Source organism: Periplaneta americana, chromosome 6 (genome assembly GCF_040183065.1).
Source record: "Periplaneta americana isolate PAMFEO1 chromosome 6, P.americana_PAMFEO1_priV1, whole genome shotgun sequence".
Classification (NCBI taxonomy): domain Eukaryota; kingdom Metazoa; phylum Arthropoda; class Insecta; order Blattodea; family Blattidae; genus Periplaneta; species Periplaneta americana.
Window position 1 is genome coordinate 148,511,277 of NC_091122.1, and position 13,111 is coordinate 148,524,387.

The window sequence follows — 13,111 nt, forward strand, 5'->3', positions numbered from 1 at the left end:
AGCCTTTGGATTTCCCGTGAAGGGCTATGGCCTCCTAAAAGGGGAGCTCTTTAGAGATCATGCGGTGAGCTAATCCGCATGACGGTAGATTCTGTTCTATATAAGTTTTGTTCGTCGTTTGTGTGTGTACACTTGCACTCTCACTCGATACTGGCAAACTGTAGCGATCTCCATTCTTCTCGGTTCTTGGCTGTTCTGGACCACAGGGGTCCAGCTAGGCTCTTGAAGAAGTCCGCCCATCTGGTCCCAGGTATGATAAGCATTAAATGCTATCAAATTAAAAAATTAAATAAAAATTTTAAACAGTTTGTTACTACTGATGTTATATTTTTGGTCCACGGAAAAGTAATATGCGTTACAAGAGCGGTATGTTGAAGTTTTCATGTTCGAGGAAAAGTTTGAAAAAGCGAAACATAGTTGAGCTTTTTTAATTTCCGAGAATTGAAAGAAAACATACCGCTCGTGTATCGTACATTATTTTGTGCGAAGATCGTTTATTACATACCTGAAAGAGGAATTTCTAATTAGTTGCAATGAAATCTCCATCTTGGTTTCTGTTCAATGACGGCAGATTTGCAAAACAAAAATATCTATCTTCAACATTGTTGCTTTAAAATGTTTTCTGTGTTTACTATACTCCAGCAGGCCGTGATATACGTCTGTCTTTTTTTCCCCCCAGTCTATGATGAGTCTGGAATCTTGTTGATTTTTTCACGGCTTCCTTAATGTTACTTGCATCACGAATGCAGTAACTTTAGTGGAGTTGTATAGTTTACTTAATTTTTGCAAATATTTAAAAACAATAATTAACAGTGTAATTTCGGTGAAATTGCAGTGGTAAGTTTCCCACTTATAATTATTGCTATATTGAACGTCTCTAAAAATAATATGTTAAAAGCCTAAAGCAGTAAAATCAATATGTCACTTAAGCGGTAAGAAGAGGGAAATTGTTATGTGTGTTAGGTTGCGAATACTGAATGTGGAATTTTAGACTTTCCGCGGATTGGTTGTGTGCGGAAACCAAGCAAATACGCACGATCTCGCACAATAGTCATATGCGTTACAAGAGCGATATGTTGACGTTTTCATGTTCGAGGAAAAGATTGAAAAAGCGAAACGTAGTTGAGCTTTTTTAATTTCCGAGAACATGAAAACAAACCTACCGCTCGTGCATCGTATATTATTTTGTGCGAAGATCGTTTATTACATACCTGAAAGAGGAATTTCTAATTAGTTGCAATGAAATCTCCATCTTGGTTTCTGTTCAATGACGGCAGATTTGCAAAACAAAAATATCTATCTTCAACATTATTGCTTTAAAATGTTTTCTGTGTTTGCTATACTCCAGCAGGCCGTGATATACGTCTGTCTTTTTTTTCCCCCAGTCTATGATGAGTCTGGAATCTTGTTGATTTTTTCACGGCTTCCTTAATGTTACTTGCATCACGAATGCAGTAACTTTAGTGGAGTTGTAGAGTTTGCTTAATTTTTGCAAATATTTAAAAACAATAAGTTTCCAACTTATAATTATTACTATATTGAACGTCTCTAAAAATAATATGTTAAAAGCCTAAAGCAGTAAAATCAATATGTCACTTAAGCGGTAAGAAGAGGGAAATTGTTATGTGTGTTAGATTGGGAATACTGAATGTGGAATTTTAGACTTTCCGCGGATTGGTTTTGTGCGGAAACCAAGCAAATACGCACGATCTCGCACAAAATATATTTTACTATTAGTGCCGTCATTTCCATTTTGAAGTAGGCTACAAGTCAACAATATAAAACTGACTGTTAATTTAGAAGTGACAACATATTTTATGTCGATTATAACAACAATACATATCGATAGTAGCATTCATACCATTCGGCCAATAAGGAGATTGGCCCCTATAATGCATCTGTGCCAATATCAGAATTATTTGTCAATTAGATCACAAAGAAGATTAGTTTTCCTTTGTTCTTGTCCATATTTTGTTTCCTGAAAATTTTTAAAATTTAGACTAGGATTAAAGTGAAACAAAATCCAATATTACACGAGAACTACCTACTTTTAAAATTCAGTTGAAATGGATCACCAGAACAGAAATATACAAAAAACCAATAAAATAGCTCTAATATGTAAAACTACACCCACAATATTCATATTCAGTAACTTGAATGCATTCTTTTCTGTTGTTTAGATTGTAAATTTAATCGTTGTGGCAGCTCTGGTTGCTGTTGTGAACTCTTTTCCTGGACACCTAGAAGATCATCATTACGTAAGTATCGATGTCCATTATCGTGTCAATTTGGAAGAGATGTACAGAATTTTGTATAATGGCGCCAAAACTTCTGGATAATCGCAAATATGCGTCAATACGTAGCTATTCTCGAGCCGTAAGCATTAATCACCAGTGTTACCAACTTAGCTATCTTACTGTTAGCTAAATATAGCATATTTAGAGTGACATAGCTTTAGAAATTCAAGAAATTGATTGTAGCCTGAAATATAGGATATTTTATGTGCTAGTCTGACCAGAGTCTAGATTATTTTTTTCTTTTTAGTTAAACATGCGTTTCTAAAATAGCATACGAAAACAAAGCTCATTATGAAACCATTTACTTTAAAAGGCATAATGCTTTAAAATTTAATATCGTCTTATTGTTCGATTTTCACACGGTGCGGATGTTCTCGGTCTGCTGTGTAATCACAGATCATATCATTATAGACGCAACGATCATTCACTCTTTTCTTTCTGTCGTTTTCTCTGCCTCTCTCGCTGCTCGCCCAGAGCTTTAAAGCTTGTTATACTTGAACACAAATTCAACAATGCATTTTTCAAGGAACGTTTATTTATCTAATATAATTTAAATAAGTCAGATGTGCATATAACGTGAGAATTGTGTTCAAATATACATTTTATTGAAGTTTATTGAATGCTTTTTTATTCTCTTATGTTTTAAAGCAATGGTGTCAGGAAATTAGCACGGAAACTTATGATTTTAAAGACATTTGTTATGCGTCGTGCTCTGCTGTAAAAGACGGCGTATTATCACAGTCTAGTACATAGTCACGAAGCTCAATACGTAGTAAATATGCATCCATAGATAGTTGCTAACCACTAGGATCGTTAATATCGCCTCATTGCAGACAATGCGAAATGGTACCGGCACAGTCTATTGTTCCTAGTATCCTCACAACTCAAGCTTCGTGACTGTATATAATAGACTATGATGATATTGTACGGCTATTCAGCTTTCAGACGGGGATATAGATAATGTTACAGTAAGACATTATATTCGTAGGGAAAATATTATAATCATAAAAATAATACGATTTGTTAGAAATGTCTTATCACCTTTACTTTTTAACTTCGCTTTAGAATATGCTATTAGGAAAGTTCAGGATAACAGGCAGGGTTTGGAATTGAACGGGTTACATCAGCTTCTTGTCTATGCGGATGACGTGAATATGTTAGGAGAAAATCCGCAAATGATTAGGGAAAACACGGAAATTTTACTTGAAGCAAGTAGAGCGATCGGTTTGGAAGTAAATCGCGAAAAGACAAAGTATATGATTATGTCTCGTGACCAGAATATTGTACGAAATGGAAATATAAAAATTGGAGATTTATCCTTCGAATATCTTGGAGCAACAGTAACAAATATAAATGACACTCGGGAGGAAATTAAACGCAGAATAAATATGGGAAATTCCTGTTATTATTAGGTTGAGAAGCTTTTATCATCCAGTCTGCTGTCAAAAAACTGAAAGTTAGAATTTATAAAACAGTTATATTACCGGTTGTTCTTTATGGTTGTGAAACTTGGACGCTCACTCTGAGAGAGGAACATAGGTTAAGGGTGTTTGAGAATAAGGTGCTTAGGAAAATATTTGGGGCTAAGAGAGATGAAGTTACAGGAGAATGGAGAATGTTACACAACGCAGAACTACACGCATTGTATTCTTCACCTGACATAATTAGGAACATTAAATCCAGACGTTTGCGATGGGCAGGGCATGTAGCACGTATGGGCGAATCCAGGAATGCATATAGAGTGTTAGTTGGGAGACCGGAAGGAAAAAGACCTTTGGGGAGGCCGAGACGTAGATGGGAAGATAATATTAAAATGGATTTGAGGGAGGTGGGATATGATGATAGGGACTGGATTAATCTTGCACAGGATAGGGACCGATGGCAGGCTTATGTGAGGGCGGCAATGAACCTCCGGGTTCCTTAAAAGCCATTTGTAAGTAAGTAAGTAAGTTAGAAGTGTCTGAAATACGTCATGCACAATAATAATCAGTAATAAGTAAATTGTAATGGATTTACATAACTTCTATAGAAGACAAGTAAATAAGGCACAAACATAATTCGAAAATTGAAATAATTGCGATAAGTAATTATGATTTTATACCTTTAATTTATAAATTAACAGTACTGCACGTTAAATGTAGGGTTCCCAGACATATTGGAGGAAAAAAATACGGGACACTTATCAGTTATCACTGAGTAAGTTCAATATGCGCACCCATCAAATATGCCAATCTTTCAAAGCGAGTGTGTAGTAAAGTTTACTACACAAGCTCTTTACTAATTATAAGAGTAAGTAAACAAAATTCTTAGGTAGCATATTTGCATTAAGTTTAAGCTTCTTTATGTAAATTGCCTCCAAATTGCTTTTACTAAGTTATTACAGAAATAACTACAAAATACTCTACTCACGTGACAATATTCTTATAAATCAATCCGCCTTGGCATTGCAATATTTCTCTGAAGAATGAATTTCCCTTAACAATTGTTTATTTTGAAGAATCTTGTCATGAAAAGCAACACAGTCCTCACTAAAGAATGATTTTACAACAAGCATTGATTTTACTGTTTTTACAGACAATTTATTTTTCTCATCAGTCCATAGAGCGTTCATGCGAGAAAATAATCTTTCGACATACGCATTTGTTCCAGGGATACACATAATGAACTCCACTACCCTTTTCAAATTTGAGAGTCTCCAATCAATCAATCAATCAAACTCCTGTATCTCCTCATGAGGAACATAGGGCATTCACAAAGTGCCTCCATCGGACCCTATTTGTAGCCAACTTCTTCACTTCGCTCCATGTTTTCCCCTCCCTAGCAATTTCCTCCAAAACTGTTCTCTTCCATGTATTTTTGGCCTTCCTCTTGTTCTACTTGTTCCAATCCAAAGCCATTCTTTCTACTGCTCCATCTTCTTTCCTGATTGTGTGCCCTATCCAATTCCACTTTCGTCTTTTGATTTCTATTGTGATTTCTTTCTGATTTGTTATCTTCCATAGTTCTGAGTTTGTGATTATATCTGGCCAACTAATTTTTAAAATTCTTCGTACACATCTATTAACAAATGTTTGCAGTTTATTTTGTATAATTTTACTTGTTTTCCATGTCTTACAGCCATATAATAAGACTGATTTCACATTACTGTTAAAGATTTTAATTTTTGTAGATCTAGATATAATATAAGATTTCCATATTGGGTACAACTAGACAAATGCACTATTTGCATTTTTATTCGGTTCTTTACATGCTCAAAGGCTCCACCATCCTTGTCAATTATACTACCCAAATATTTAAATACCTGAACAGTGTCAATGTTATTATTATTATTTATTATAACTTTATCTGTCTTTTTACTATTTAATCTCATTTCTTTAGTTTTCTTTACGTTTATTTTCATATGAGTTCTCCTTCAGTACTTTCAAAAATATCCACCCAGACTTCATCTAAACATTTGGTGTTGCCATCACTCGCCTTGAGAAATTAATAACTCGCAATAATATTGTTTCATAATAGTCCATCTACAGTCATCTGCAGTGATGAAGTGCGTTGTTTGTAATTTGTAATATGGAATACTTCCTTACTTACTGGCTTTTAAGGAACCTGGAGGTTTATTGCCGCCCTCACATAAGCCCGCCATTGGTCCCTATCCTGAGCAAGATTAATGCAGTCTCTACCATCATATCCCACCTCCTTCAAATCCATTTTAATATTATCTTCCCATCTACGTCTCGGCCTCCCCAAAGGTCTTTTTCCCTCCGGCCTCCCAACTAACACACTATATGCGTTTCTGGATTCACCTGTACGTGCTACATGCCCTGCCCATCTCAAATGTCTGGATTTAATGTTCCTAATTATGTCAGATGAAGAATACAATGCGAATAGAGAATAGACATTGTAACTTTTCCGTTTTTTTTCTCAGTTTAGAACTCTAAAATACGGGACGGAAAGCTGTCCCGAAGACTTTTCTCGGGACAACGGAACACATTAGCGAAAAACGGAACGATCCCGTATTTTACGGAATGTCTGGGAACACTAGTTAAATGATATATAGTAGCCTATATTATTCTAAGAAAAACAATGTGCTGTACTTAAATTACATTGCGTCACGAAGCATTGGAAGAAAGAAACAAATACTGGTGCATAAACACACTGGAAACTTTAGAGGTAATTATTTTCAAATTTTCCATTTCATTGCTCATCTATTACAATTGCAATGCAAGTATAAAGTCAAAACACATTTTCTTACATTACAAGAATTCATTTTTCTCTCTTGACCTACTGAAGACGTATGATGTTAATTTTAGATATAACATTCTCTATATCAGGATATATTACGTTAGCAGTTACAATCCTTAAAACTGAATATAAATGATTGTCAGTCGACTCCTTAACCAAGATTTGTTAATTAATATTTGAGGAGAAAAATTCGCTCCCGCGCCGGGGATCGAACCCGGGTCTTTGGTTCTACGTACCAAGCGCTCTGACCACTAAGCTACGCCGAATTCAATCCACAACACCGGATCGAAGTCTCCTACTTCAATGTTTCCCTTTTGGCCCCAAGTTAGACATATATATTATGTTGACGTATTATGTCCAAGTGAACTGCCATTATACAAGGGGCGCACTCAGCTGAGTGACTTATTTGGCCGGGATTCCGCAGTTAAGAGCACAGTAATCTAAGGGAAACATTGAAAGAGGAGAGTTCGATCCGGTGCTGTGGATTGAATTCGGCGTAGCTTAGTGGTCAGAGCGCTTGGTACGTAGAACCAAAAACCCGGGTTTGATCCCCGGCGCCGGAGCGAATTTTTCTCCTCAAATATTAATTGTCAATATTACAGATATTATTCTGTAGGACAAATTAATAAAAATCTTTAATATTAATAGATTTGTTAAGTTTCATGAAAGAAAGAAAACTGTTTACCGATACGTATTGCCGAACATATTATTTCTGAAACAAATTTTTATTTTATTATTCAAAATAAATTGAGGATATTGTAATGATTTCAATGCTCTTTACTCTTTAGCATAAGGTCGAGTGATGCACTGTATTAAATTCGTACTCTCCTATCACGTCTAGCATAGGCTATAGGTCAGAGAATGGTAGCAGGGGAGGTAAGGTTTTAACGCGTGCTGTTGTTCGAGCGAAATTCGAGCACATCATGAAATAGGGATGACATCGCTGTTTTAAATTGACAAGTAGAAAGCTTAGCTTTACCGTCATTGCGACAGTGCAGACTGATCTTGATGAATTGTGATAAACTCAACACAAACGATGAGTTAATAGAGGTAATCATAGTATTTTTAAGAGGGAATTTTGCGAATACAGTCAACTTCGGTTATAGTGAACCTCTGCGGACCAGCATATTTCGTTCACTATATCCGAGGTTCACTAAAACCGAAGTGTCTATTTTTATACTACTAACATTGCTATATATACAGTATTAATGCCCGCTTGGAACAGACCACGTTCGATATCAAGACTGATGTTTTCTTTATCTTCCAACTTAAACACTTTACGCTTCGACATCCTGGTGGTCACAGTTCGAAACTTGAATATAATCTGGCCATATAGGTAGTAGCCACTGACCAATTTCGTTCTTCTTCCCACCAGAAGTATGCTACTATGTACTCGGCCTTGGAATTTCCCCGGGTTCACTTTTACAAAGATGCGGGAGGAAGGGTTGAGGACCATTATACTGTAATCTTTCTTGTATTTACTCTTTGGTCATCACTCTACTCCCTTTTACAATAGAAAACACGTCTTTCTCTTCCTATTCTTCTAATAACCTCTTTTAAAGGAGTCAGAACTAATCCTTCTTTTATCCCTCACAGCGTACACTATTCTCTTTAACATGCTTCAAACTGTCCAGGAAGCTGAACGATTCCTTTGTCTTTCAATGCACTTAAGGAGTAGAAGGTTTGAGATTTTATTCTGAACATATTCTTGGAAGTTTATAGAAGAAAGGGTTTTCTAAATTACCATTTTGGTCATTTTTAAAATTACATTTTATTGGGAAAGTTCTAGGTTTAGGTTCACTATAACCGAAGTGAGGGTTCACTATAAACGGAAATATGAATGTACTTTTTAATGTATGCGGGTCGGAAGCAACGATTTAGGTTCACTATAACCGAATGTTCACTATAACCGAGTTCACTATATGCAGAGTTGACTGTACTAGCTTATTTCAGCACTAATCTAGCCTATTTTTTGCAAGCTCGATTTTTTTAAACATATTCTTGCATTTTGGAGTTGTATTTTTTTCTGGGAAGCTCTGGGGAGTTATCCCCTAAACCCCCTCACTGCGCTAGTGTGTATTATATTATTTGGTAGATAGGCTTTACATATGATACAATGAACTTGAAGCACATGTTTTAACATCTTGTCAAATCTTTAACAATGTGGATTTCTATCCAATTTCGCAATCGAGCTATTTTTTACACAAAATGTTAATTTTTTTACTCGTCTAGAATCATTTTTTCACAAAGAGTTGGCAACACTGTTAATCACCTCTCGTATTAAGCAGTGAACTCTATAAATTTAAAAGTCATATTGAGTTCAGATAAGTTTGTGAATGATAATACCAGATAATTAGTTTTTATTTTCAGTCAATCACTTATCATGTTAAGATGGCAGAAGTAGATTCTGTTACATTAAGTTACAAATACAGGGACATCATTTTATTTTTAGTTGCATTTTTATTGTACCTGCATTTCTGAATGTACTTCACTCTCACCCCTTCACTAATGTTCTTGCTCCTGTCAGATACACAAACTTACGGCCGCTGTTGCATTCGAAGTCTTCAAGCAGTGAAGTAAACACTGCAGTGTATAGTGTGTTTCAGAAATATGATTGCGTTTTCTATAGAAGAAAGAACCTACATTAATAATATCGTACTAAAAAATTATATTCAAGAAACGATAAATTCAATTTCAGAGAATATGCTTCAAAATGTTTTTAATAATATGCGTACTGAATTGAAGCCTGCATTGTAATGAACGGCAACCATTTTCAGCAACTTGTTTAAAAATTCAGATTAGCTTTTTTTGAATTGAGGTGGCTAGAAGCAAAGGAATGCTAGTGACATTTGTAATAACATGAGTTAAGTGCATCCAGTGTAAGCAAAAGTATCTAAAATTTTAGTGGCAAAGGGATATTTTAATCGCATCACACATTAAAAATTAAATAAAAATTTCACCGGTTTTACGAAAGCTTAAATATTTAAACCCCAGTTTCTCAAAAGTAACTTAAGTGCACTTACAGCCCTTTACTTATGACCCCCTCAATTTAAATGCACTCTCTATATTGTATGTTAACATCAATAATTAATATGCTAAATAAAGTAGACATTACATAACGAACATAGCCGCCTGAAAAGTTGAGTTTTTTTTTTAAATTGTTACTACTCTACTGTATTTTGATAAATTCCGTAAAAGTGATGATCAAACTGAAAATCGTAATATCGTATTTCCCTGCAACATAAATGCACTACTTTTCTCTCCTCCTATACCTTGTAAAATGATTTGTTTACATATTGCACTAGTAACATCAAACTCCTGTAATGGAAGGGGGCAACAGTGTTTCCGAGTATAGCCAGGTTAATGTTAAAAATGTTGGTAAAAATAAAGTGATGTCCCTGTATTAATATACATCACGAATATTTTCGACTTACTTTTCAAGTCATCTTCAGGTGATAGTTTACTAACAAACAAATACATTTGAACGTAGGTGAAAAATATTAATATAAAACACACTTATAAAACACAGGTAAAAAGTTTAACCTTGCTTACTTTTCTTAAAGTGGTTAAATGGCGTACATGGTATTAAAATAACATTCAGATAGAAAACCTTCCAGTAAATGTAGTTATAATTTATACAGTATATTAAAATGGCAGACAATGTGCGAGAGTTGTAAAATTAAAATAGTTTGAAAATTATTATTATGTAAAACTGAGGCTTGTTCATTATAAAGTTCAATATGTTGGAAGACAGTAGTAAAATGGATGTGAAAAAAATTCTCGGTCTATTCGCCGCTATTGCTAAACAGGAGGCAGAACTCAATGCTTTAAAAGCGTGACGCGAATTCTGAGCGCCTGAGCGTATTGCTATCTCTTTCTAACATTGCTTACTGCGCATGTGCAACATGAACCTCACGAAGTACTCATTGAAACACATTAGTTAGAAAGAGAGAGCAATACCCTCACCAACAGTCACGCTTTCAGACAGGAAAGAGCATTGCGATGGTGCCTTCAGTTTAGTATAGAGCTCACTGGTATTAAGTCTCGCCCGCCATATCCGCTAGGTACGATACTAGCGTTCGGTTTTCTAGATTAATCGTACAGATGTTTTGGCGCTTCGTAGGACTATATACTAGAGTCTTACCAATCTATGAAATGTTGAACGTGTATTTGTTACATTTTTTTCTAAATTAAATTTTATTCATATTTGTCAGGAACATCCCAAATACAAGTTCGAGTACGCCGTTCATGACCCACATACCGGTGACGTCAAGGAACAGTGGGAGTCCAGGGATGGAGACGCAGTGAAGGGATCTTACAGTCTGAAGGAAGCTGATGGAGGAACCCGCACCCTGGAGTACCACGCCGACAAACACAACGGTTTCGTCGCCGTCGTCAAGAAAGCTGGAGGACACTCCAAACCTGAGATCACTTACCACGGAGCCAAACCTCATTACTAAGTGTTCCAAATCTACAATTTCGCAATTGATAGTTCTTTCCTTTCTATTTATATATTTTGTGTAATAAAGTGCATTAATTCTAAAATATAACGTTATTACTTTTTTATATTCTGCTGTTTTCCTAACTTTGTGTACTATATTAGAATCTTATTTCTTTCAACTTTTTTACTTTCATTGTGATATATAGAAATACTCTGATACTGCAGAAATAGTACAATTTAAATTTTTCAGAATGGTTGACATCTTGTGAAATCTTACAGCTCTGAAAAATATATTCAGAGAAATCCAGGGAAATGCACATTACCCGGAAAGCGGCAGCGTAAGAACCGGGATTACACAAAGTGGGGCAAAGTGAACTCATGATTTTGAAATCTTTACTACTCGGTAACCTGCCTAACAATTAGGGGGCACAAGTTTGCCATTTTTGCAGAGCACAAATTCAAAATTAATTCGTGACAGTAACGTCCGCCAGGTATCGTCCATTGACATTGATGCACTCTCTCACCTGATATTTTTCATGACGCGCAGTAGCATGTCTAGAGAAATTTCATCAGTATGTTCCCTGATTCTCTGCCTCAATTTAAATCTGCTGAACGAGTTTCGTACACATTGTACTTTAAATAACCTCACAAAAAAAGTCGCAAATAGTATTGCGTGTTGTGTTTATTTACACTACAAGACAATTTAAAGTGGACTTCGTCTGACATTATCAAGTAACGAATAATCCCTGTATCTTCGTTGATTAAATTAATAAATTCATTGCAAAATTTCACCCTTGAGACTAAGTCGCGATTCGATAACTCTTGCACTATTTGAATTTTGTACGGATGATAATTTAAGTTTATGTGCAATATCCGACGAAGAGACCTGTTTGGATATCTTATGGACAACTACTTGTCGACGTGCAGATCGTTTTGGACTACGAATGACAGCAGCATGCACTATTTCGTTATTATCCGGTATACACACAGTTTGAGCTCTGCCTACAGGTTTGTCATCTCTTGCAGAAGCTACCGTTCGTAATTTCTCAATCGGTTATTGATTGTGTTGCGATCCGGAATTCTTCCAGGTCTTGAAATTCCGTCTGAATAGGAACATTAAATCCAGACGTTTGAGATGAGCAGGGCATGTAGCACGTATGGGCGAATCCAGAAATGCATATATACTTTTAGTTGGAAGGTCGGAGGGAAAAAGATCTTTGGGGAGGCAAAAGAATGGACCGACTCTTGGTCGATAGAAATGCTAAGTTCTGTCGCGTGCTTCACTCGTGTAAACGCACTGCACTTCAAGGCATTGCTGTGGTGTCTCTTCATTGAAAGTCATCCGTCTACAATGTAGTCAAATATACGAGCTGTGTGCGTGGCTTAGTGGTAAGATGTCTGATGTCCGTATCAGAGGTTGAGAGTTCGCCTCCCGATAAGGTGAAATTATTTTTTTAAATTTTAATGTTTAATTAATTTATTAGTTTAAATGTGAAATGGCATTTGTTCATAAACTTCGTTATGCCTGCCTTGTAAAAATAATATTGTCCATCACCTGTGAGCTATTAATAGGCGAGACCTGGCCTGTATCAATAAAAATACTTGTTTAACATTCTAAAATACCGGACACATATCAAACGTAAATAAATAATTAGATAAACAAAAAAAACATACAATTTGTTAATATATTAATAAAAATACCTGTGGTGTGGACTAGTATGTCGTCCACAAACCACCTGCATTAAGAACTGCCCTCATTCTGCGCAGCATGGAGTCCACAAGATTATGGAATAGGTCTAAATTCATGGCCACCTCCTCCCACGCACCTAGAAAACTGTCCCACAATTCGTCAGCTGTCAGGTGATTGTTCTGCCCAATTAGAGCGAAGGGTCCGTTTGACTATAGCCCACAAATTTTCAATCGGATTCATATCTGGCGATTTTGGAGGCCAGTCGACCAGGTGGACATCAGGCCTTGTAAATCATCTTTGAATCCGGTTGGCGGTCTGTACCGGGTGATTATCCTGCGAAAGAAAATTGTTCCTTCTGGATATCGTTCTCAGGCGAAAGAGACCATTACATTTGCCAAAATGTGTTCGTAGACTTCCAGAAGTCCTGCCCCATCGTATGAGATC

At 36.0% G+C, this 13,111-nt stretch overlaps 1 protein-coding gene across 1 annotated transcript in view; it reads left to right on the forward strand.

Annotated features, from left to right (window-relative positions):
* The window catches only part of LOC138702274 (serpin A9-like), a 238,260-nt gene that overhangs the window by 64,184 nt on the left and 160,965 nt on the right, over positions 1-13,111 (forward strand). Inside the window, exon 3 of the mRNA XM_069829855.1 lies at positions 2,181-2,258. Coding sequence (XP_069685956.1) covers positions 2,181-2,258 — 78 coding nt within the window. The remainder of the gene's footprint in view (positions 1-2,180; positions 2,259-13,111) is intronic.